General features: G+C 45.3%; 1 protein-coding gene across 4 annotated transcripts in view; it reads right to left on the reverse strand.

Moving 5' to 3' along the window:
- ERCC2 (ERCC excision repair 2, TFIIH core complex helicase subunit) overlaps nucleotides 1-23,409 on the reverse strand; it is a 455,444-nt gene that overhangs the window by 166,740 nt on the left and 265,295 nt on the right. For all 4 annotated transcript variants that reach the window (XM_030217434.1, XM_030217436.1, XM_030217435.1 and 1 more), the window contains 2 exons: nucleotides 23,146-23,247; nucleotides 14,017-14,080 (listed from right to left, as the gene is read on the reverse strand). In XM_030217434.1, the coding sequence (XP_030073294.1) occupies nucleotides 14,017-14,080; nucleotides 23,146-23,247 (166 nt within the window). The remainder of the gene's footprint in view (nucleotides 1-14,016; nucleotides 14,081-23,145; nucleotides 23,248-23,409) is intronic.

The following is a 23,409-nucleotide window of genomic DNA, read 5'->3' on the forward strand; positions in this document are numbered from 1 at the left end:
CAGCAAAGCAAGGGCACTGATATACAGCATTAGACGAACATATATAAATATGTAAAAATATTGTGTAACATATTAAATAATAAAAATGGAGTGGTGGACACATACCTAATTTGAAACCTTCTGAAAGGAGCAACTCTAAAAACGGAAAACCTAAAAATATGAATGTAATCAAACACTAAATATATCAAACCAGCAATGATAAAAGATCATAATAATGAAAAATTAAAAAATAAGAAGTAAAAACAAAAATAAATAGCAATATGAATAAGATTATGCAATAAAAGGTTACTCACTTGTGGTGTATAATAGATTGGAAAAAAACAGCTCATACAGCAGATGCATAAAATGACATTTCAAAGCAGACTGGCCAGATAATCCCAAGCCTGCATTAAAGAGCATTCCAGTTCGTGCACCTAAGCTGGCGGCTTTCATGGGTGGCTCAAGTTCCATAAAGGAGACCCATACAGTTGCCGCCGCACAAAAAGTTACTGCCCATTCATCAAGCAAGGAAGCAGATGGGTTTCCACAACACTACAGCACTCTAGTACTAAACTGTGAACCAAACCCAGGTGGCTGGGCTTGTGGACACTGGCTCTAGCATGACTTTGTTATGACCAGAGCTAGTGCCGGAAGTTGCTATTCTACCAGGACGCACTGTAGAGGTAGTGCTAGCCAATGGATCCAGAGAGACTGTACCCACTGCTCTAGTATTCCTGGATTGGGGTACGAAGCCTGGATACAGAGAAGTAGGCATAATGAAAAACATGCCGGTGCCAATGCTGTGTGGAACTGACATGGGTCCAATGAACATTACCCTGGATAGCGGAGTTAGCATTTCCACTATGGTGAACCGTGGTCAGGCCAGGGCGGCCCAACAAGCAGAAGCAGCACAGATCACCTTTCCAGATCCTGAGCCAATCCAGGTGGGACCAAGTGACAGGCAGAGGCAATCCAGTGCTTCCAGCAGCACCAGTTCTAGAGGTGACCAGGGCCATGAGTATTGAACAGCCTGACTTAACTGACACACCTATTGATCAGACTGATGACCCTGATTTGCCAGTCACCAGCAGAGACCCTTCCAGATATAGATACTGATATAGGACAGAGGCATGCTTTTCAGGAAGCACGGCGCTCTGACTCTGACCTGGAAGGCCTGAGGCAGAGGGCTTGTCAACCAACCAATGAGACTGGTAAAGATTGTATTCTATGAAAAGGGGGCTTGTTGTACAGAAAGACTGATCCTGCTGATCCTAATAGGCCCTGGACAGCAGGCAAGAAGCTTATAGTACCCAGGGCATACAGAGAACAACTCCTACAGACTGCACACGACATTCCACTAGCAAGACATCAGAGGGTGACACACATACACATTAGATTGTCCCAGAACTTCTATTGGCCAGGAGTATCTCGAGCCGTAGCTGACTACTGTTGAACCAGTGATGAAAGCCAAAGAGTGGGTAAGACCCAAGATCACCCCCGAGATCCACTGAAACCTTTACCCAATATCAGTGAGCCCTTTGAGAGAACAGCCGTGGGGCATCCAGCTGTCCGTAGCTGGACTGGGAAAAGATATAAACACATGGCCATGACCCGCTGAAGTAGGGTCCCTATCGAATATCTGCTGAGGTGGGGAGGCAAATGAAGCAGGAGATTGATGAGATGCAAGCACTAGGTGTTATCAAGAAGTCTCATAGTCCCTGGGCTTCTCTTGTAGTCCTTGTTCCCAATGTGACTCCCCCCCTCTATTCCGATCTGGCTAGGTGTAGTATAGCAGGAGACCCACTCACAATCAGTAGTCGGCCGTTACCCTGGGTTAACTCTGGGAACAGGGGAAGGAGCAGCAAAATACACTAACCTCGTCTTCCACTCCGAGAGTGGAAGAGGGAAAAAAAAACTAAGTTAGGATAAATCCTGAATTCAAATGACACCAAACCGGAAACCAAACTTAATAATGTTTATTTTGTTCAAACATATGATCAATATAAATATATATTTCTTTCAACTTTTATACTTGTTTCCCAATATTATAATTTCATAACATTCTAATATGAGCACAACCTTTATGCTTGGGTCTAGTACCACATATATATTACAGTTGTTAATTATCTATCTTTCTTTCTCTCTACAGAATCGCATTTCCAGCAATCGCTATCCGGAAAGCTATCAGATAAGTATCAGCAATTCAAAATATTCCAATACTTTCTAAATTTTCAAAGTTATTTTAGCTGTAAAGAACTGATACTTTGTGTTTCCTTTTTGTTCTTCCTCTCACAGAACTTCAATGAACCCAATCTCAACTCAGGTAAGTATGTTTCCTCTTGTCCTGTAACCCGTTGCAACTTAGCTGACTCTTGACTTCAATGCCGTTGGCGCGAGCCATCTTTCTTGCGTGGGGGCTCGTGACATTCTCTGGAACTCGTCCGTTCTCTTTTATGCAGGTCTTCTTCCTACACCTTTCTCTTAATAAATTAAAATGAATGCAAAACCCTAACTCCCTCACTTTGTTCAAAGGGTTTCAACTAGGGGACAACATTAACAAATATACTGTGGCCAGATAATTTTATCCAAATAAAATTCCCCTATCTTTCCAGCCTACTCTTATTTTAAATGACCCTGCTCTGGAGGATCACCTGATATGCCTTCATACACTGCTTTACCCTTTCACTATACCAAACATGCAATCCAGTAGCACAAGTCATTCACTAGAAAATTTAATCCTATTTTCTCACTTAAATCACCTTCTTCACTCTCAAATAATTTATTTTTCCCCACCACTCTTCAACCCATACACTATATGTATCCCTTCAATCACCAAGACTCAAGACACCCTGGACACACAACCTGTCTCTTTCACTACTTCCGCTCCTCTGCATTTGCACTTTCTCTAAATAAAATTTCCAACTTTCCCTTCTCTTTCTCACAGCTCACCATCAGCACAACCTCTCACTCCCAGTGCTGCAGCCTTCTCCTTCTGGCCACTCTCACACTCAAAAATACATATACTCTCTTCATCTGTTTCTGCCCAACTTTCAACTGACCAGCAAGCTGTCGCCAAGGCAACCAGGTCTCAGCTTGCTCAGCTGTTGTTCCAGAGTGATGTCACTATAAAACTTTCTTTTCTTTTCCCTCTGGAGGAGCCCAGTTAAGATTATTTTAACCCCTAGGTTACACCAAGACAGATAGCACAATCTGCTTCTGTGTGGCTTACAGGAGACTCATTGATTGTACTGTATCTGACGCCTAGCCAATGCCCCAATTGGACGAGTTACCAGACCACTTACCTGGGGCCCAGTACCTGACTACAATGGACCTTAGACATGGGTACTGACAGATGACATTTTGTGAATCGCAGTCAGTATTATCTCTTGCTACAATCAGAGGGTGTACGGTGGAAGAAATATTGTCATGTAAAAGGATTATCCTCTCCTCTAAAATCCTAAGCATGGTCAAGGGGTGTGCGGGGGTTGTCAATGGTATGCCTCGTCAATGATAGGATTAGAATGATGTCCAGTAAAACAGGATAGAGTGTTTGTAGGTAGAGATAATACTGACTGTGATTCACAGAATGTCATCTATGTGATACGTTGCCCAAGCAGACTTTTATGTATGGGTCGTACATCTAGGGCAATTAAAATGTGATTAAGAACGTAAGAGTAGCCATACTGAGTCAGACCAATGGTCCATCTAGCCCAGTATTCTGTTTTCCAAATAGCGGCCAAGCCAGATCACAAGTACCTGACAGAAACCCAAATCGTGGCAACACTCCATACAACAAATCCCAGGGCAAGCAGTTGCTTCCCATAAGTACATAGGCATTGCCATGAGCATAAATCCAGAACTGTTTGTAAAACTGGTCAGGCACCGCGACTGTCATATTGGCTGGGGAAACACCACACATTTGTGGATATTTTAAGTGGAGAGTTTCAAAATTATATGCATCGGATGGGAAGGTGGCGACATTGAAAGATTGCTTAACTTCAAGGAACGATATTGGATATTTTCTTTGGGGACAGTTTTGCCCAAAGGATTACATTTAGAGGCTGATTGGGCATCCTTATTGTAAGCAGCTGATTGGGTGGGTTGGAGTCAATGTTCTGGGGTTGGGTCAAATTGAACATTTATAACATGATAACGCTTTTAGCGTCTACGTTGACAAGTTGAGGAGGCACCTAAGTATTATTATTATTTATTACATTTGTATCCCGCGCTTTCCCACTCAAAGCACGTTCAATGCAGCTTATACAGTAAAAGGAATACAAGGAGAAATTAGATCTTACCTGCTAATTTGCTTTCCTTTAGTCCCTCCGGACCGGACCAGGATTGGACTGATGGGTTGTGCTCGCCTACCAGCAGGTGGAGACTGAGAAAAAACTCTGACTCTAGAGAGCCAATAGGAGCCCTGGCCATGTGACCTTAGCCTCAGTATTTGAATAACAAAGCAGGAAAGAAAGAAAGACCTTCTGTGCCGTATGGAATCCTAGCAGCCACAAAGCACTCGGCAATGCCAAGTATCAGAGCTCACCAGCAACTCTCACCAGAGAAGTGGTATGGCCCGATATGTATTACAGCTCACCAGCAACTCTCCCCAGAGAAGTGGTATGGCTCACTTGTACTATAGCTCACCAGCAACTCTCCCCAGAGAAGTGGTATGGCTCACGTATAATATAGCTCACCCGCAACTCTCACCAGAGAAGTGGTATGGCTCACTTGTCTTATAGCTCACCAGCAACTCTCACCAGAGAAGTGGTATGGCCCACTTAAGATTTTATATATATTCCATCAACTGAGCTTACCAGCAACTCTCACCAGAAAAGTGGTAAATCATATTTAAGGTTTTATAGATATTCCAGCAACTGAGCTCAGCCACAACTCTCACCAGAGAAGTGGTATGGCGTATTTAAGGTTTTATAGATAGATTCCAGCAATTGAGCTCACCAGCAACCACCAGAGAAGTGATATAGACCACGTAAAGTTCTGTATATATATAGTATTGTTCCACGAATCGTAAAGGAATGAATACACTTCCTACTGAATACACTTCCTACTTAATAAAAGAAGCTAAAGAGTAGAGAGAACATGGGAGGGGCCTGGTCCGGTCCGGAGGGACTAAAGGAAAGCAAATTAGCAGGTAAGATCTAATTTCTCCTTCCTTAGCGTCCCTCCGGACCGGACCAGGATTGGACTGATGGGAAGTACCAAAGCAGTAATCTGAAGGGAGGGACCCTATGAAAACTGCAGAGAAATGTTCATGCTGCATAGGCCACCTGGCGACAACTAACATGTAGTGTGTCCCAATGAGCAAAATAAAATGAAACTAGGACTAAGTTGCCAACTTACCAATGTGCACCGAGAGCACCAAAAATTGCCATAGTAAGAATAGAGTCCGCTTCTGAAGTTGTGGAATATGTTGTAATACGCTGTGGAACTGCCCTCTCAGCGAGAAGAGAAAGACATTCTCATTTCCTTGATCCTTCGCGATATAGCGGGTTAGAAACAATGAAAAACTTTTACGCCTACTGGCTAGAAGGACAAAACCAATAAGAAAAAACCGATTGGGAAAGGTGAAAATTTTAAACTACAGCAGACCGAAAAGAAGTTACCAGCCGTAGAAGTATTCCACACATAGATCTACTTGCTGCAATGGTTACTAGGAAACACTGCTTGAAGAGGAAAACTTTATAGAAAAAGTTATGGCTACTAGAAAACAGAACTTTAAGAGTCTGTTCACCTAGCTGGTGGACGAAGAGGGGGGTACAGGTGCAGGACTCCTTTAAGAAACCGCTTTGACAGTGGATGCTGCATAAGCGTGCGGTTGTCAACAGTATCATGCATCACTGATAGAGCTGCCAAATGAACTCTAATGGATGAGTAAGACAGACAAGATTTCGCAAGATGCAGAAGACATTCCAAAACATGCAAAATGGATATTGTTTGTGGAATGAAGTGGCGAGAGGAGCACCACAGAGTGAACTGTCGCCACTTTGATTCATAGGACTTTAATGTAGATTTCTGTCTGGAAGCAATTAAAACTTGAAGTACTTCCTGCGAAGATATCAAAGATGTTGTGGACCCAGTAACCACGCCATAAGTTTGAGTGATTGGGGGTCCGGATGTAGAAGGGTGCCTTGGTTCTGCGTAAACACCTAGTGAGATGACGGAAGAAACGCATAAAGAAGGTTGAAAAACCCCTGCTGGACGTTGGCATCTGTCCCTGTCTCCGTCAAGACTGTTGCTGAACGGAAGAAGCAAGAAATGTTCGTGAGCCTGAAGGCAAAAAGAGATAGCCCTGAAGTGTCGCAGTGAGGAAGTAAGGCTGAAAAAATGAGAGTCCATTCACCTAAATGCAGGGTGACACAACTAAGAAAAAATGAGTACAAACTCAAGAGTATACTCTTAACTCCTCCTTGGCGGATGACATAACCCATTGCCATGGCAAGGACCAACATAGCTCTCTCCGCCTTGTTTGTCAGTAGGGAAAACAAAATTCAACCGAAGGTAAAACGAATTGCTGAGGTCCCCCAGAAAAAAATATATACAAACAAGCTTCTGCCAAAAAGTGTACTGCACGAAGCATCCCAATGACAGAACTAAGGTTCTTGAGATAACTAGATGACACTTAAATAGCGCGATTGATGACCCTGAGATTCGCAATAGGATGAAGGAAAATTCCTTCTTGGGCATTAGAAAGTAAAATTGCATTCTGCAGAATAGAGCGAGGAAATGGCCGAAGGCCCAAGGTCACCAAGAAAAATATAAACTGGGATGTTTGCAGAGGAGACAAAAGACTGTGCGCCAACCTGACTAAACAAAGAGAAAATCAGAGATATCTGATGAGAGATCAAATGAGAGGCCTGGCTACAATCACCACCCAACCTAGAGACTGTAAGAAATGCAACACCCGGTGCGTGACCTGAGAACTCTGCTGATAAGACTTTCTCCAATTAGGCAGTCGTCTAGGTAAGAATGAAATGACCCTAAGAGCGCAATGAACATCCTCTTAGATCTATAAAAGAACGGAAGAGAGAGTACTGCTGAAAATGACCGGTTAATGCATAAGCAAAAAACTAGCCATTCTCTGGATCCTGAGGAGAAGAGGAAGGGTGACCAAGGACACCAGTTAAATAGGGCTACAAACTCCAACCCTATCTCTATGGCGTTCCATAGTTGGGTAAGTTCTGAATATAGAAAGTTCTGAATATAGGAGTCCACCAGCTATGGTAGTATGCTCCGGACAGAAAAAAATTGTCCCAGTATGAACGTCTGATTCACCGGCCTGTAATTTCTTGGATCTCCCTAATCCACATAACACTAATCCACGTACCACAGTCATGCGTCCTCCCTCACTGAGATGTAGATTGTAAACTCCTTTGAGCAGGGAACGTCCTTCTTTGTTAATTTGTACAGCGCTGCGTAACCCTAGTAGCGCTCTAGAAATGTTAAGTAGTAGTAGTAGTAGTACCAGACTCACACCCAATAGATATGAATGTTGAGCTTGTTTCAGGTTAAAACACCGAACCTAGGCCCAGGGTCCCCAGTGTTCCCAGTGGTGAACAGCCATGGCAAATATTGTATGCGTTAGTTTGCAGAATTACTGCAAAGCCTTGCTTTTGGAGCAGAGATTTCTGTTCGATACTCTCGTGAGAGGTTTTTTTTTTTTTTTAACTTTAATGCTGTTCTGGCTGTAGAAAGGTGGACATTTGAGCTTCCCCAGAATGGCAAAACTTATGTACCTATGCCCATTAGATATGAATGCTGGACTTGATGGACTTTAGGCCTTACCCAGCATAACCATACTTATGTACCTATGGCATAAATACACAGGAAGTGAGTGAATCCCCTGCCAATTGAAAGAACACTCTGGAGTGAAGGCGCATAGAATGAAAATGAAAAAGGACAAACTTGGAAATTACCTGTAACGAAAAAAATGAAGTTGTGCCACAGCCACTTGGTGAAGGCAGTGTAGACAAGACTGTATCTGAATTCAAGAAAGCTTGATATAACATCAGGTCTCTAAGGAAGAGGAAGAGATAGCAGATGGTATGTATAGGCATACTGGACCAAACCAGGATGTTTATAATCTGCCAATGCTGAACTGATAGAGTAGAGACAAACACGAGTAGATGGTTTGAGGACCGTCCACTATCTTTAAGTGAAAGGATGACTTTATTCTCTAAGTGACCATATGTCCTGTAAAAACCAGAAGAAAGCTAAAATGAAATATGAGAGGCTTCAAGGCAGTTGGAAAAGAAGGGAAGACATGAATAAAGCATGCCTGCTAAGGCAGCTGAGTGATTGGGAGCTTGGAAGACAGGACTGTCCCTCAGAGAATATGAAAGAGCTGATATATCCCCATGGCATCTGAACAATATACTGTATGCCTCTAGAGAAGGCTTCTTAAAGTCGGAAAAAGAAAACACTGTATAACACTACAGCCATTGAGAGTGATTGTCTGTTAAGTTCTTAAAACACTATATAACATCATAGGCATGGAGTAAAGTGCTTGAAAGGAACTAAGATATTATGGTCAGAATTGCAAAGTATCAATCAATTGACTCTTAGACAATGTAGTCCTATTCACCAGGGAATGAGAAAGACAGAAATTTACTCTATGCCTATAGAGAAAGTTTCTAAAGTTCTTAAAACACTGTATAATACTACAGCTATTGAGGAAAATGCTTGAAATGAATTATGATATTATGATAAGATGTAGATTTTCCACCAGGCAATGAAAAATGACTGAGCACCAGAAAAAACTAGTGTTAACAGCCCCGTGATACATAGAAATTTAAAAGAAGAAAAGCTTGTTATATATCCATATATGAAAGGAGCCCCCTTTCAACCAAATATTGCCTGCTGATGTGAAGAGCATTTTAGAATACGCCGTTCAGCACATACAAAAGTGTACACATCTTGGAGCCGAACTGCTCTATGAACTGCAGCCTTACCTTCAAGCAGAGAAATCCCTGACTGATAAGATGGAGGGAGAAACAAAATGGCCGCCGTTCACGCCACTGGCCCTGTGGCGATCGTCAACAGCGCGCCCGACACCTCCGAACAAGCGGAGCCCAGTGGAACGGCGAAGAAACAACAGCCGGCGAAAAAGGCCCCGAAAAAACCGGAGGCAGCACCGGACCCGAAGAAACCTTGAAGGGAGAGCAAAATTTACACGTTCCGGCCTCATGAACTGCGCGACGCTGACCGACAGCAGCTGTTTGAACTTTTAAGCCATATCGGAAAAAACAGGTGGCCGCGCTTACGCGGTTCGCACCTTTCTTTTTTTTTTTTTTTTCATTTGTTTAAACTGCCGCCGCCAAAACGCAAGAAAATGGAGGAAATTAAATCTGACGAGAAAAATCGCTGTTTAAAGTCACAGACACTGAATTATTTTCTTTTTTTTTTTTTTTTATAACCCCTCAATCATAATAAAACATTGGAGCTGCCTGCTCGTTAGAAGTCTGGGGAAAGAAAGGCTGCTTCTTTGAATTTCCTTTTATTTGATTTAATTCTTTTAAAGCAGCTGCCTGTTAAAAGTGGCTGCCTCTCCCAAAGACGGTACACCTTTCCAGAGAAAGGGACGGCCCTTCCCTGCTAAGCCAGGGAGATGGGGAGGAAGGGGGGTGGACTCGAGACACCCGAGTTTAACACCCCCGAGGCTGTCAAAGAAAGAAGAGAAAGGAAACCCTGTCAAGCCTCTAAATAAGATTCCAGGCACAGAAGAATTATCACAAATATCTGTAATATCTAAAGAGAAAAGGAGAGAGACTAATGGGCTCACTTCCTACCTGCTGGGAGACTGAGAAAATACTGAGGCTAAGGTCACATGGCCAGGGCTCCTATTGGCTCTCTAGAGTCAGAGTTTTTTCTCAGTCTCCACCTGCTGGTAGGCGAGCACAACCCATCAGTCCAATCCTGGTCCGGTCCGGAGGGACGCTAAGGAAAATATTGTTAGAGAGGGTAAAAGTTAATTATACCAGAATATGGCATCTTAGAAAAGGTACAGTGGTGGAAATAAGTATTTGATCCCTTGCTGATTTTGTAAGTTTGCCCACTGACAAAGACATGAGCAGCCCATAATTGAAGGGTAGGTTATTGGTAACAGTGAGAGATAGCACATCACAAATTAAATCCGGAAAATCACATTGTGGAAAGTATATGAATTTATTTGCATTCTGCAGAGGGAAATAAGTATTTAATCCCTCTGGCAAACAAGACCTAATACTTGGTGGCAAAACCCTTGTTGGCAAGCACAGCGGTCAGACGTCTTCTGTAGTTGATGATGAGGTTTGCACACATGTCAGGAGGAATTTTGGTCCACTCCTCTTTGCAGATCATCTCTAAATCATTAAGAGTTCTGGGCTGTCGCTTGGCAACTCGCAGCTTCAGCTCCCTCCATAAGTTTTCAATGGGATTAAGGTCTGGTGACTGGCTAGGCCACTCCATGACCCTAATGTGCTTCTTCCTGAGCCACTCCTTTGTTGCCTTGGCTGTATGTTTTGGGTCATTGTCGTGCTGGAAGACCCAGCCACGACCCATTTTTAAGGCCCTGGCGGAGGGAAGGAGGTTGTCACTCAGAATTGTACGGTACATGGCCCCATCCATTCTCCCATTGATGCGGTGAAGTAGTCCTGTGCCCTTAGCAGAGAAACACCCCCAAAACATAACATTTCCACCTCCATGCTTGACAGTGGGGACGGTGTTCTTTGGGTCATAGGCAGCATTTCTCTTCCTCCAAACACGGCGAGTTGAGTTCATGCCAAAGAGCTCAATTTTTGTCTCATCTGACCACAGCACCTTCTCCCAATCACTCTCAGCATCATCCAGGTGTTCACTGGCAAACTTCAGACGGGCCGTCACATGTGCCTTCCGGAGCAGGGGGACCTTGCGGGCACTGCAGGATTGCAATCCGTTATGTCGTAATGTGTTACCAATGGTTTTCGTGGTGACAGTGGTCCCAGCTGCCTTGAGATCATTGACAAGTTCCCCCCTTGTAGTTGTAGGCTGATTTCTAACCTTCCTCATGATCAAGGATACCCCACGAGGTGAGATTTTGCGTGGAGCCCCAGATCTTTGTCGATTGACAGTCATTTTGTACTTCTTCCATTATCTTACTATGGCACCAACAGTTGTCTCCTTCTCGCCCAGCGTCTTACTGATGGTTTTGTAGCCCATTCCAGCCTTGTGCAGGTGTATGATCTTGTCCCTGACATCCTTAGACAGCTCCTTGCTTTTGGCCATTTTGTAGAGGTTAGAGTCTGACTGATTCACTGAGTCTGTGGACAGGTGTCTTTCATACAGGTGACCATTGCCGACAGCTGTCTGTCATTCAGGTAACGAGTTGATTTGGAGCATCTACCTGGTCTGTAGGGGCCAGATCTCTTACTGGTTGGTGGGGGATCAAATACTTATTTCCCTCTGCAGAATGCAAATAAATTCATATACTTTCCACAATGTGATTTTCCGGATTTAATTTGTGATGTGCTATCTCTCACTGTTACCAATAACCTACCCTTCAATTATGGGCTGCTCATGTCTTTGTCAGTGGGCAAACTTACAAAATCAGCAAGGGATCAAATACTTATTTCCACCACTGTATATGGGCAAAATTTTATCTTATGATTAGGAGATGAGGTGCAGGTCCAAAGGCAGTTGTTTGAGCTTATAAAGATAAGTTTTACAGTTTATATGAATTATAGTATACTAGTAAAAAAAGCCCGTTTCTGTTAGAAATAAAACGGGCGCTAGCAAGGTTTTCCTTGGAGTGTATATTTCAGAAAGAGCGTGTGTGAGAGATGGAGCGTGTGTGTCAGAGACAGAACGTGAGAGAGAGACAGAGTGTGTGTGTGTTTGTGTAAGAGAGAGAGTGTGTGTGTGTGTGTGTGTGACAGAGAGAGTGTGATAGACAGTGAGTGTGTCAGAGAGAGTGTATGTGAGAGAGATAGTAAGTGAGTGTGTGGTCTGAGGAACCCCTTCACCCCCTCCCTCTCCCCTGCCTCCCTGCAGCCACCCATGTGCAGCGATCCTCATCTCCCCCTGCCCCTCCCGCAGGCACCCATGTCCAGCATCCCCCTGCAGTGACCCATGTGTAGTGACCCTCCTCTCGTCTGCCCCCCCTGTAGACACCCATGTCCATCAACCCTCCTCTCCCCCTGCTGTGTCCCTCCTGTCTCCCCTGCCCCCCCTGCAGCCACCCATGTGGTCTCAGGATCCCTTCCCCACAAACCCTCCTCTCCCCCTGCAGGCACGCATGTGCAGCGTCCCTCCTCTGTCCCCTGTCCCCCCTGCAGCCACCCATGTCCAGCGACCATCCTCTCCCCCTGCCCCCCCTGCAGCCACCCATGTCCAGCGACCCTCCTCGCCCCCTGCAGCCACCCATGTCCAACAATCCTCCTCTCCTTTCCCCTGGCCCCCCCTGTACCCACCCATGTCCAGCGACCCACCTCTCCCCCCTGCAGCCACCCATGTGCAGCAACCCTCCTCTTCCCCTTGCCCCCCTGTATTGTCCCTCCTGTGTCCCCTGTCCCTCCTGCAGCCACCCATGTGGTCTGTGGATCCCCTCCCCATCTCCCTCTTCCCTGCCCCCCCTGCAGCCACCCATGTGCAGCGACCCTCCCCTCCCCCTGCCCCCTTCCAGCCACCCATGTCCAGCGGCACTCCCCTCCTGCCCCCCCACTGCGCATCACCCAAGGCCCTCTGTAAGGACGCATCACCATGCCCCCCCCTTCCCCCTGGCGCATCACCAAGCCCCTCCCCCCGCCCACATCAACCCACTCAGCACTCGCAGCCGCAAATACTAACTCTATCCGGCCGCTGCTGCTGCTGCTCCTGTTGAGCAGCAGCAGCCCGTACATAACGAAAAAAAAGAAAAAAAAAACTTAAAACTAAAATGCACCTCCGTAGACAGCCATCTCACATTGGCTGTCGTCTCTGCAGCCCCTCCTCCTCTCCCCTCTGACGTCGCTGCGGTCCTCCGGGGTTTTCCTCCAGGGGCAGTGACGTAGAGGGGAGAGGAGGAGCAGCTGCAGAGACGTCAGCCAATGTGAGATGGCTGTCTAAGGAGGTGCGTTTTAGTTTTAAGTTTTTTTTTCTTTTTTTTGTTATGTATGGGCTGCTGTTGCTCAACAGGAGCAGCAGCAGCAGCGGCCGGATAGTATTTGCGGCTGTGGGTGCTGAGGGGGTTGATGTGGGCGGGGGGGAGGGGGGAGGGTGATACGCCGAGGGGGGTGGTAGGGGCTTGGTGATGCGCGGAGGGGGGCAGGAGGGGAGGGGAGTGTCGCTGGACATGGGTGACTGGAAGGGAGCAGGGGGAGGAGAGAGGATCGCAGCGCGGGTGGTTGGCAGGCAGTGTCAAGTGATTCCTAGGCAGGGGGAGGAGTAGGGAAACACGCGGAGCGTGTTTCCCTACTCCTCCCCCTGCCACTGTACACTCGCTGCAGCCGATTCGCTGCTTCCTGCTTCGCGGCTCCTCCCCTCTCCCTGACGTCAATATTATCTACTCCATCTAACCCTGGCCGGAAACCACGGTTCCAGGCAGCCTCAGAACGTTGGAGGTGAGAATTATTATATAGGACAAGCAAAGTTGTGAAATTAAGAAATTTAAGAGATACAATATATGGAAACCGATGACAGTGCAGGCAAGTCACAGGATGTGTTCCTGTGTGAAACGAGTTGCTGCTGAGGCTCCTATTTAATTGGATTTGCCTACTCCTCAAAAGTGTGACTGAAGTGATTCGTAAGCGTTGGGTTGTTATTGAATGATCTGTTTTACCTCCACTATGCATATACTATTGTTGGACTATTTAACAGTGGTTTATCATCAAGTTTCTACACAAACATTGTATACGTCATTAGCAGAAAAAAAAATCTGACTTACCAATCCATATTTCTGAACATCGCATCATTGATTTTACTTGCAAAACATGACCTAGATGTCTCAGTGCAAATGCACTCAGAGGACTGTAATCCCCAGCATAGGTAATTAAAACAAAATGTATAGGTACTAGGGGTTTACCCACTCACCAATCTCCTCTCGTGTCTCAAACTTGGAGCTGATGGCGACTTGGTCATTTCCACGTCCCACCACCTGCAGAGGATGCATAGAAGTGGGCCAGAATAACTGCCTTTGCAGGCTCTTACAAACTCTGTATTCACTGGTTAATAACCCTGATTTGCAAGCCTCTGTGTGTGTAATATATAGGGAAAAAGATATAGTGGCCAATATTCAGTAGAACTTATTCAAGTAAGGGGGCTCCTACCCGGATAAGTGCCATACCTGGATTTTCAGCTGCATTTACCTGGAAGGTTCGGCTGAAAATCCAGATGTAAGGGCAGGCATGGGGAGAATGTGGGTAGAGCCAGGAGATACCTGGTTAGGCAACATTCAGTCTGCAAACTGGGTAACTATCCAGATAAAGTACTTTATCCACATAGTTATCCAGGTACTGGGCAAAATATCATTGGTACCTGGATAAGTGCCAGCAGCCCCTGAACACCTGGATATGCAGCATTGGTATCCTCATATGGCTTGGCGCTGAATATCTGAGCATATAAACCCACAGTGGTCACAGTTTTAAAAATGCTGACTGCCATAGACCAATTATTAGCACCATAATTATTAATTCTAATACAATAGGTGGTAAATGGCTTTGTCTTACATCCACTATGTTTTGAATCTTCAGATCTTCTTCACAAAAATAAACCATTTCCATAATTGTATGCCAGGTATTTCTCTGATCTCTCCCTTTATTCTTTCCTTATTTTTCTCATTCATTTCCTCTCTTTTTTGTCCCTTCCTTATGTGATTTTTTTTATCTTGCTGTCCCTGCCCACTTTGAAAATTCCTGACATTTTCAGCTATCCCTTTCCAACTCTCTCCTCTTCACTATCAATCTCCTCCCACCATAAAATTTTTAAGTACCAAGATGCATGCCGTATGCACACACAGACAAAGCTTATAAAAGAACATGAAAAAACATCCAGAGACAGGATAAAGCAAAGGAGGAAGGCAAGATAAGTATTTCTTAATGTCTGTAAATATTAGATGAATTACAATACAAATCCAGAAATCCGGACCCTTCAAAACAGCATCTGGACTGCTCAAGAATCTGGACTACAAGTGCTGCAAACCTTCTCCCTCCCTCTCTCTCCAACCCCCCCCCCCCCATGTGCACAGTCTGGCATCTCTCCCCCCCCCCCCCCCCCCATGTACCTTTTTAGAAGCAAGCAAGTGTTCTATCCTTTAGTGCCAGTGACGGCCTTACTCACAGGCTGCCTTTGGTCTGCAGTGGGCGTTTCCCTCTCACCCGTCCCACCCTTCTGATGCAAATTCCTGTTTTCGGAAGGGTGGGAGATTTGTCAGAGGGAAAGCCCACTGCAGGCTGGAGTAAGGCTGCCGCTGCAGGACGCAAGATAACCGAGGGGTAAAAGGGGCGATCAGGGAAGACAAAGTCGTAGCAGAGAGATTGAATGAATTCTTTGCTTTGGTCTTCACTAAGGAGGATTTGGGAGAGTTACCGGTGCCAGGAATGGTATTCAAAGCTGATGAATCAGAGAAACTGAATTAAATCTTTATAGACCTAGAGGATGTAATGGGGCAATTTGACAAATTGAAGAGTAGCAAATCTCCTGGAACAGATGGTATTCATCCCAGAGTACTGATAGAACTGAAAAATGAACTTGCAGAACTATTGTTAGTAATATGTAATTTATCCTTAAAATCGAGCGTGGTACCGGAAGATTGGAGGGTGGCCAATGTAACGCTGATTTTTTAAAAAGGTTCCAGAGGAGATCCGGAAAATTATAGACCGGTGAGTCTGACGTCGGTGCCAGGCAAAATGGTAGAGACTATTATAAAGAACAAAATTACAGAGCATATTCAAAAGCATGGATTAATGAGACAAAGCCAACAAGGATTTAGTGAAGGGAAATCTTGCCTCATCAAACTATTACATTTCTTTTAAGAGGTGGATAAAGATGAGCCGGTTGATATTGTGTATCTGGATTTTCAGAAGAAATTGGAGAGTCATGGGATAGGAGGTAGTGTCCTATTGTGGATTAAAAACTGGTTAAAAGATAGAAAACAGAGAGTAGGGTTAAATGGTCAGTATTCTCAATGGAGAAGGATAGTTAGTGGGGTTCCCCAGGGGTCTGTGCTGGGACCGCTGCTAATGACCTAGATATGAGCAGTGCATTGTTTCTAACGAAAAAGGTGCCGGTACTCAAATGGCAAGCTATCCTTTAGGGGTGGGGTGATCACTGAGGGACCCACCCCACAATAGCTAGGCCCCCCTGCAACCAGTCACAGAATCTATGACAAGGCAGAATTGACATGTAGAGCCTGAGCTCTTTCATTAAAACTTGGGGACCATGGGTCAATTTTAGCAGACAATGGAAAAGGTGCCTGTACTCAGTACACCAAAGTACCCCCTCAAAAAAAGCCCTGGATATGAGAATAACTAGTGAGGTAATTAAATTTGCTGATGACACAAAAGTTATTCAAAGTCGTTAAATCACAAGAGGATTGTGAAAAATTACAAGAGGACCTTACGAGACTGGGCGTCTAAATGGCAGATGACATTTAATGTGAGCAAGTGCAAAGTGATGCATGTGGAAAAAAGCAACCCAAATTATAGCTACGTCATGCAAGGTTCCATGTTAGGAGTCACCGACCAAGAAAGGTATCTAGGTGTCGTCGTTGATGATACGTTGAAACCTTCTGCTCAGTGTGCTGCTGCGGCTAAGAAAGCAAATAGAATGTTAGATATTATTAGGAAAGGAATGGAAAACAAAAATGAGGACATTATAATGCCTTTGTATCGCTCCATGGTGTGACCGCACCTCGAATATTGTGTTCAATTCTGGTCGCCGCATCTCAAAAAAGATATAGTGGAATTAGAAAAGGTGCAGAGAAGGGCGACAAAAATGATGAAGGGGATGGGACGACTTCCCTATGAGGAAAGGCTAAAGCGGCTGGGGCTCTTCAGCTAGGAGAAAAGACGGCTGAGGGGAGATATGATAGAGGTCTATAAAATAATGAGTGGAGTGGAATGGGTAGACGTGAATCGTCTGTTTACACTTTCCAAAAATACTAGGACTAGGAGGCATGCGATGAAGCTATAATGTAGTAAATTTAAAATGAATCAGAGAAAATTTTTCTTCACTCAATGTGTAATTCAACTCTGGAATTTGTTGCCAGAGAATGTGGTAAAGGCGATTGGCTTAGCAGAGTTTCAAAAAAGGTTTGGACAGCTTCCTAAAGGAAAAGTCCATAGACCATTATTAAATTTGACTTGGGAAAAATATTCTGGAATAAGAAGCATAAAATGTTTTATACTTTTTGGGGATCTTGCAAGGTATTTATGACCTGGATTGGCCACTGTTGAAAACAGGATGCTGAGTTCGCTGGAGATGCCTTTTTTCAAGGGAGGTGCTCGCGCTTCTGACATAGACAAAGCGGAGTCCGAGTCCGAAAGGGAGTCACGCCCTGGAGACTCATGGCGCTTAGCGGCCTTAGGCGCCACACTTTTCTCCGCTCCGCCCGCATCTTTTTTCCGGCTTGAAACTGCTTTGCTCATGGCTGTAGTTGTTTAGTGGCAGAATCCGCTCATCCAAACCCCTTTTTTCGGTTGTTGATTCGCGATTTTACCCCAAAAATCAGTGTTGGGTATGGGAGCAGCAGAGCTAGACCACCATGCTATACGGTGACGTCACTTCCTCCCATCCCCAGTGATTTCTAGGGTACTAGGGTCACACTCCCAGTGGTCCCACAGTTCCTGGAAAGCACTCACAGACTCAACACACAAACCACCAGAATTCTTAGTCCAGACAAGCAGAGGCAATAAACAGAAAAGATGCAATCAGCAAAAACAATAACAGGTAGCTGAAATATGGGTCAATTAGAACACTATCTAAACATTTGTTTACTATCTGAATAGTACCTGAGGAGTTCAGGACATATAGCTACTCACAGGTTATCAAATATAACTGTTCACAGGGCCTCATAAGTACATAAGTATTGACATATTGGGACAGACTCCATAAGACCAGGTCACCAGGGACATGGTGTAAGGAAAATACACTACTCTGGCCTGGCAGAGGTACCTATTCTGTACTGTATATTATGAATGCGGGTGAGGGTTCTGCACATAGGTATAAAAAAAAAAAAATGTGTTAAGTTCATGGTTGGCTGTACTGGTAATGGTGGAGGGTAAAAGGAATTAGCTGAAGGATGGAACGGGAGAGTTAGTTGTTTGATTCGATAAGGCAGGGTTGGGGGGATGGATGTGGGGTTGGGACTGTGTGAAGGGTGGGGAACTTCCTCAAATCCCACTTGGAGGTCATGGTCTTTCAAGTGGTGAAAAAGGATGGGATAGGGGGGGAAGTGGCTAGGGGAGAGAGGGCTGAAGGGGGTAGGGAAGGACGTGGCTGGCAATTAAGATTACACACTCTACGACACTATACAGAGTGGTCTTGGAGGGATAAAGCTCCTTAAGAACGATACTCCATTTAATGAAGGGTACAGGTTTAAAAATCTTATCTTATAATGTAAAAGGACTTAACATGCCTCAGAAACGGCAGAAGTTTTATAAAGAACTGGGACAGCTTAGACCACATGTGGCTCTTCTTCAAGAAACACACTTGAGGGGAAGGCACGAAAGATTTCTCTCCTGCTCGGACTACCCGGTGGCGCATTTCGCCTCTGCGGCAGGGCCCAGAAGGGGGGGTGTGGCAGTTTTGATACATTCCACAGTGGGGGCGCAGGTGCTTAGGATCAAGAGGGACCCGGGTGGACGCTATATTTTTTTGCATGTTAAAATTGACCAGGTGGACCTCACTATCGCCTCTATCTATGCCCCAAACGAGGGACAAGCAGGTTTTATTGAGAAAGTTAAAAATTCATTGACCTCCTTTGCACAGGGCTCCTTAATTATAGGAGGGGACTTTAATACAGTGATGAACCCAGGCATGGATCGCTCTGGAGCCTCTAGAACGGAGGGACAGAGGGATGCGCAAGCGCTGAGATCTTTAACTCAATCTTTAGACCTGTGGAGGGTTCATAATCAGAGGGTGCGAGACTATACGTTCTATTCCCCAGTACACCAATCCTACTCCTGCATAGATTATATCCTAGTCGATGTTGCCTTAGCGGAGAGAGGCCCGGAAGCAGGAATAGGTAGTATGACTTTGTCAGACCATGCCCCGATTTGGGTAACTTTACCCCATATTAGAACCGAGAGCAAGGACAAAAGATGGGCACTAAACGTTAATATTCTGCAAGATGAGGCAGCTGTGGTGGGATATAAAAAAATGTTGAAAGAATATTTTGAGTTTAATTTGAATTCTGGACCTTCTCTCAGCACAATCTGGGATACTATGAAGGCAGTTTCTCGTGGATATTTTTTGCAACTGGCCAGTAAGAAAGAAAAAGCCCGTAAGGCACAGATAGCAAGCTGTATGGAGAACATTCGTTTGTTGGAAGCGCAGCATAAGGCAACTGGGTCCTCGCAGACCCTGAAAGAACTAAGCGATCAAAGATTAATACTCGATTCTATCTACTCTGAGCAACTTAGCATGTTATATGCAAAGAGCAGGTTGGGCTCCTATGAGTTCGCCAACAAAGCAGGGTGTCTTCTAGCTATAAAGATGCGTAGGCAAAAAGTAGACAAAACTATCTTAAAGATTAGGGACAGAGCTGGGAAAGATCTTGATAAATCTGAGGACATACGTAGGAGATTTGGGGAATTCTACCAGGCCTTATATGCTAGGGAACTCAATCCATCTATGGAATTAGTTGACCACTATTTACAGGACAGCGAGCTGTCCTCCTTGAATCACCAGCAGCAGCGACTGTTAGATGAGCCGGTCACCCCTAAGGAAATTCAAGAGGCTATTAGAAGTTTACCATCGAGCAAGTCGCCTGGTCTGGATGGACTGCCTAATGAGTTCTACAAGCAATTCGCATCCGAGTTAGCCCCTCTCTTGGCTGACTTGTTTAATCAAGTGGGAAAGGGCGGATCCTTGCCCCTGTCAATGATGGAGGCTTGGATAGCAGTAATACCCAAGCCTGGAAAAGATCATATGGAATGTGGATCTTATAGACCTATATCAGTGTTAAATGCTGATGTAAAAATCTTGGCTAAGGTGTTAGCTAATCGAGTGGCGCCAGTTCTACCAGTGCTCATCCATCCAGATCAGGTGGGCCTTGTCTCATACCGGAAAGCAATGGATAATATCAGAAGAGCGGTTGACCTTATGTACTTGACAAAAGGAACCCAGAAACCATTATGTCTTCTAAGTTTGGACGCAGAAAAAGCCTTTGACCGGGTTCACTGGCCCTTTATGCATAGAGTCCTTGAGACGATGGGGTTTGGATTACAGTTTAGGAGATGGATCCAGGCTTTCTATAATACCCCAAGGGCATGTGTCCGGGTCAACGGAAGCAATTCAGACTTATTTACGCTCTACAGAGGAACTAGGCAGGGCTGCCCTCTTTCACCTTTGCTGTTCGCTATGGTGATGGAGCCCTTTGCGGCTCGGTTGCGCCTGGACCCCAATATCTCAGGAGTTAGAGTGGCAGACAGAATCCATAAATTGGCCCTTTTTGCGGACGATGTCCTACTGTTTGTTACTCGCCCACTAACCACATTTCCATATTTAGAGCGATTGATAGATGAATACTCAGCTGTGTCTGGCTTTAAAGTCAACATGACTAAATCCGAAGCCCTAAATGTAACCCTTCCAGAGGAGGTGGTGGATTCTTTAAAGATCTCTTCCCCTTTTCGATGGGCTCATAAACAACTTAGATACCTGGGGGTGAATCTGACTAGGACATTCTCTGAGTTGTTTAACGCAAATTATAAGGGGCTAGGCAAAATTATTAGGGCTGATTTAGAGCGCTGGGGAGACATGCAATTTTCATGGTTTGGGAGAATAGCTATTCTTAAAATGAATATTCTACCTAGGCTGCTATATCTTTTCCAGGTGCTGCCTGTGATGATGCCCAGACGATTTATAACATCCTTACAAGACACACTTGTGCGGTTCGTCTGGGCAGGAAAGCATCCAAGACTAGCGAGATCACTGCTATATAGGGATAGGAAAAGAGGAGGGCTGGGGGTACCCAATCTCGCTTGGTACTACAGAGCGGCACAGGGGAAGGCAGCACTTGAATGGCATCAAGAATACCCAGATAGACAATGGGTACAAATAGAACAACACTCATTGGGAGACACACCGTTGAGCGCATTAATGTGGCTACCTAAGACATTTAGAAGTATGGGAGAGGGAACTTGCTCCTCAGTGGAGGTAACACTTCACTATTGGGACAGAATGTTTCCCAAGAAACAATGCATCCTGACCCAGAATACACCAATAGCATATAACCCATTATTCTTACCCGGCACTATAAAGGGGACATTCACAAAATGGCACAGAGCCGGGGTGCGGACCTGGGGACAGATGTTTGAAGATGACTCGGTATTGTCTTTTAAGGCTTTAAAGGACAAATACCCTGAGGTAGAGGGAGATGAATTCGCCTATTGCCAAGTTGCCCACTTCTTGCAAACTAAAGCGGTGCGAGAGGTGATGTCGCGAAAGAAACTTGGTCTGGAAGAGATATGTGAGAAACTTGCGTCCTCCCGTGGCCTGATTGGTTACTTGTATCAAAACATACGTTATCATTCATCTTATAAGGGAATGCACAGAAGAGGTTGGGAGAGGGAACTAGCCATACATCTGGAGGAGTCTGAGTGGGAGAGAATTGAGAGAAAAGTAGTGAGGCTATCGACTCATGTCCCTATGCAGGAGAATGCAGTGAAGGTTCTGTATAGATGGTACCTCACACCGGCCCGGTTGCAGAGGATCTTTCCAGACGCGTCGGATGGGTGCTGGCGACGCTGTGGTCAAAAGGGTACAATGGGTCACGTGTGGTGGAACTGTAAAAAAATAAAAGCCTATTGGAGGGCGGTTCACTTTCGGCTGCAGAAATGGCTGGGGTGTAGGGTGCCACTGAGCCCCTTGGTGTTCCTGTTTTCGGCAAGAATTGCTGGTCTCTCGCCTGCCCAGCAGTCTTTGGTTGACCAGGTGGCAGGCACTGCCAGGGTGGTTGTGGCATCCCATTGGCGGAGAGAGGGGGTGCCCCCAATAACAAAATGGCTATATAAACTGAGGTATGTGAGAGAGATGGAGAGATTGATTGCCGAGCGCAAGCACCAGTTGGGTATTTGGCAATCGGTATGGCAATATATTCCTCCTGACGCTCTGTAACTAAAGGTCTATATGCTTAGAGAGTGTTCTGCATGGCCATAGCTAGCCGTGTCTTTTGGGAGAAAGTGGGGGGTGGGAGGGGGTAGGGACTGGATGGGGCATTATTATATTATGTTAAAAATATAAAAAAACACTCTAAAAAAATTACTGAAGTTTGGTAATGTACTTGTAGGCCAGTTGATACTGTTACTCGTTACAATATAGGCAGCACTATTAGACTTCTTGTATATGTAAAGCAGAAGTGCTGGCCTGTTGCTTGTATTATGTAAACTTTGTTCAAGTTCACTGACAATAAAGACTTCTTGCAAATAAAAAAAAAAGAAATCACTGGGGATAATTTAAGAATGGGAGACTCGTACAGAGGCATTTGGGACCCAGTCGGTGGAAGGAGGGTGCAAGTGTAGAGCACAAGCAGCAGGTGCAGGCGGACCTATACTGTGCTGGGGATAGACCCTCTAACTGGCTGTGGGGTAGCCTTAGGCAGGTAGCTAGGCATTCCGTGATAGCATATATGGGGGGGAGGGGAGCTGTAGGCAGAGCCGGAGGGGAGCAAGAGATATCAGGTGGGGGGAGAAGGTCCTTGGGGACCTGGGCCCTCTCCTTTGGGCTTGGGAATTTTCTAAAACTACAGTACTTGAGAGGGTGATGCTGGACGTGAAGAGTGACCTTGGAGTGGGGTGGGGGAAGACACAAAATTTGCCTGTTCATCTCTTATTTATTCTTCCTTAAATATGAATTTTAAAAGTACTGCCTGAGAATCCAGATTATCCAGACTGACCCCATTCCCCAAACAGTCCGGATTTTTGGACTTGTACTACAGTCCCCAAGTTCTTGAGCAAGCATTTGTCAGGAATAAAGAGGGAGCAGGAGGTTGTATATACTCACCATGGGGCACAGACAGGTCCGGGCAAGTGTCATAGTGAAAGTTGCCATAGTCACTGGCTGGAAGTCCAGGATCTTGGGGTAAATGTCCAGTGGTGACAGCGTCTGAGGGTTGGGAGAGCAGGAGACAGAATTAAGCCTGATTCAGCTCCTTCATTTGTACCAGTGAGTCCTGCTTCCAGCTTGCCATACCATCAGAGAGGAGGAGGTCTCACACAGCCAACCCTAGCTCTGCTCTAAACTAACAGGCTGCAGGTAACACAGAGC

Source organism: Microcaecilia unicolor, chromosome 11 (genome assembly GCF_901765095.1).
Source record: "Microcaecilia unicolor chromosome 11, aMicUni1.1, whole genome shotgun sequence".
Classification (NCBI taxonomy): domain Eukaryota; kingdom Metazoa; phylum Chordata; class Amphibia; order Gymnophiona; family Siphonopidae; genus Microcaecilia; species Microcaecilia unicolor.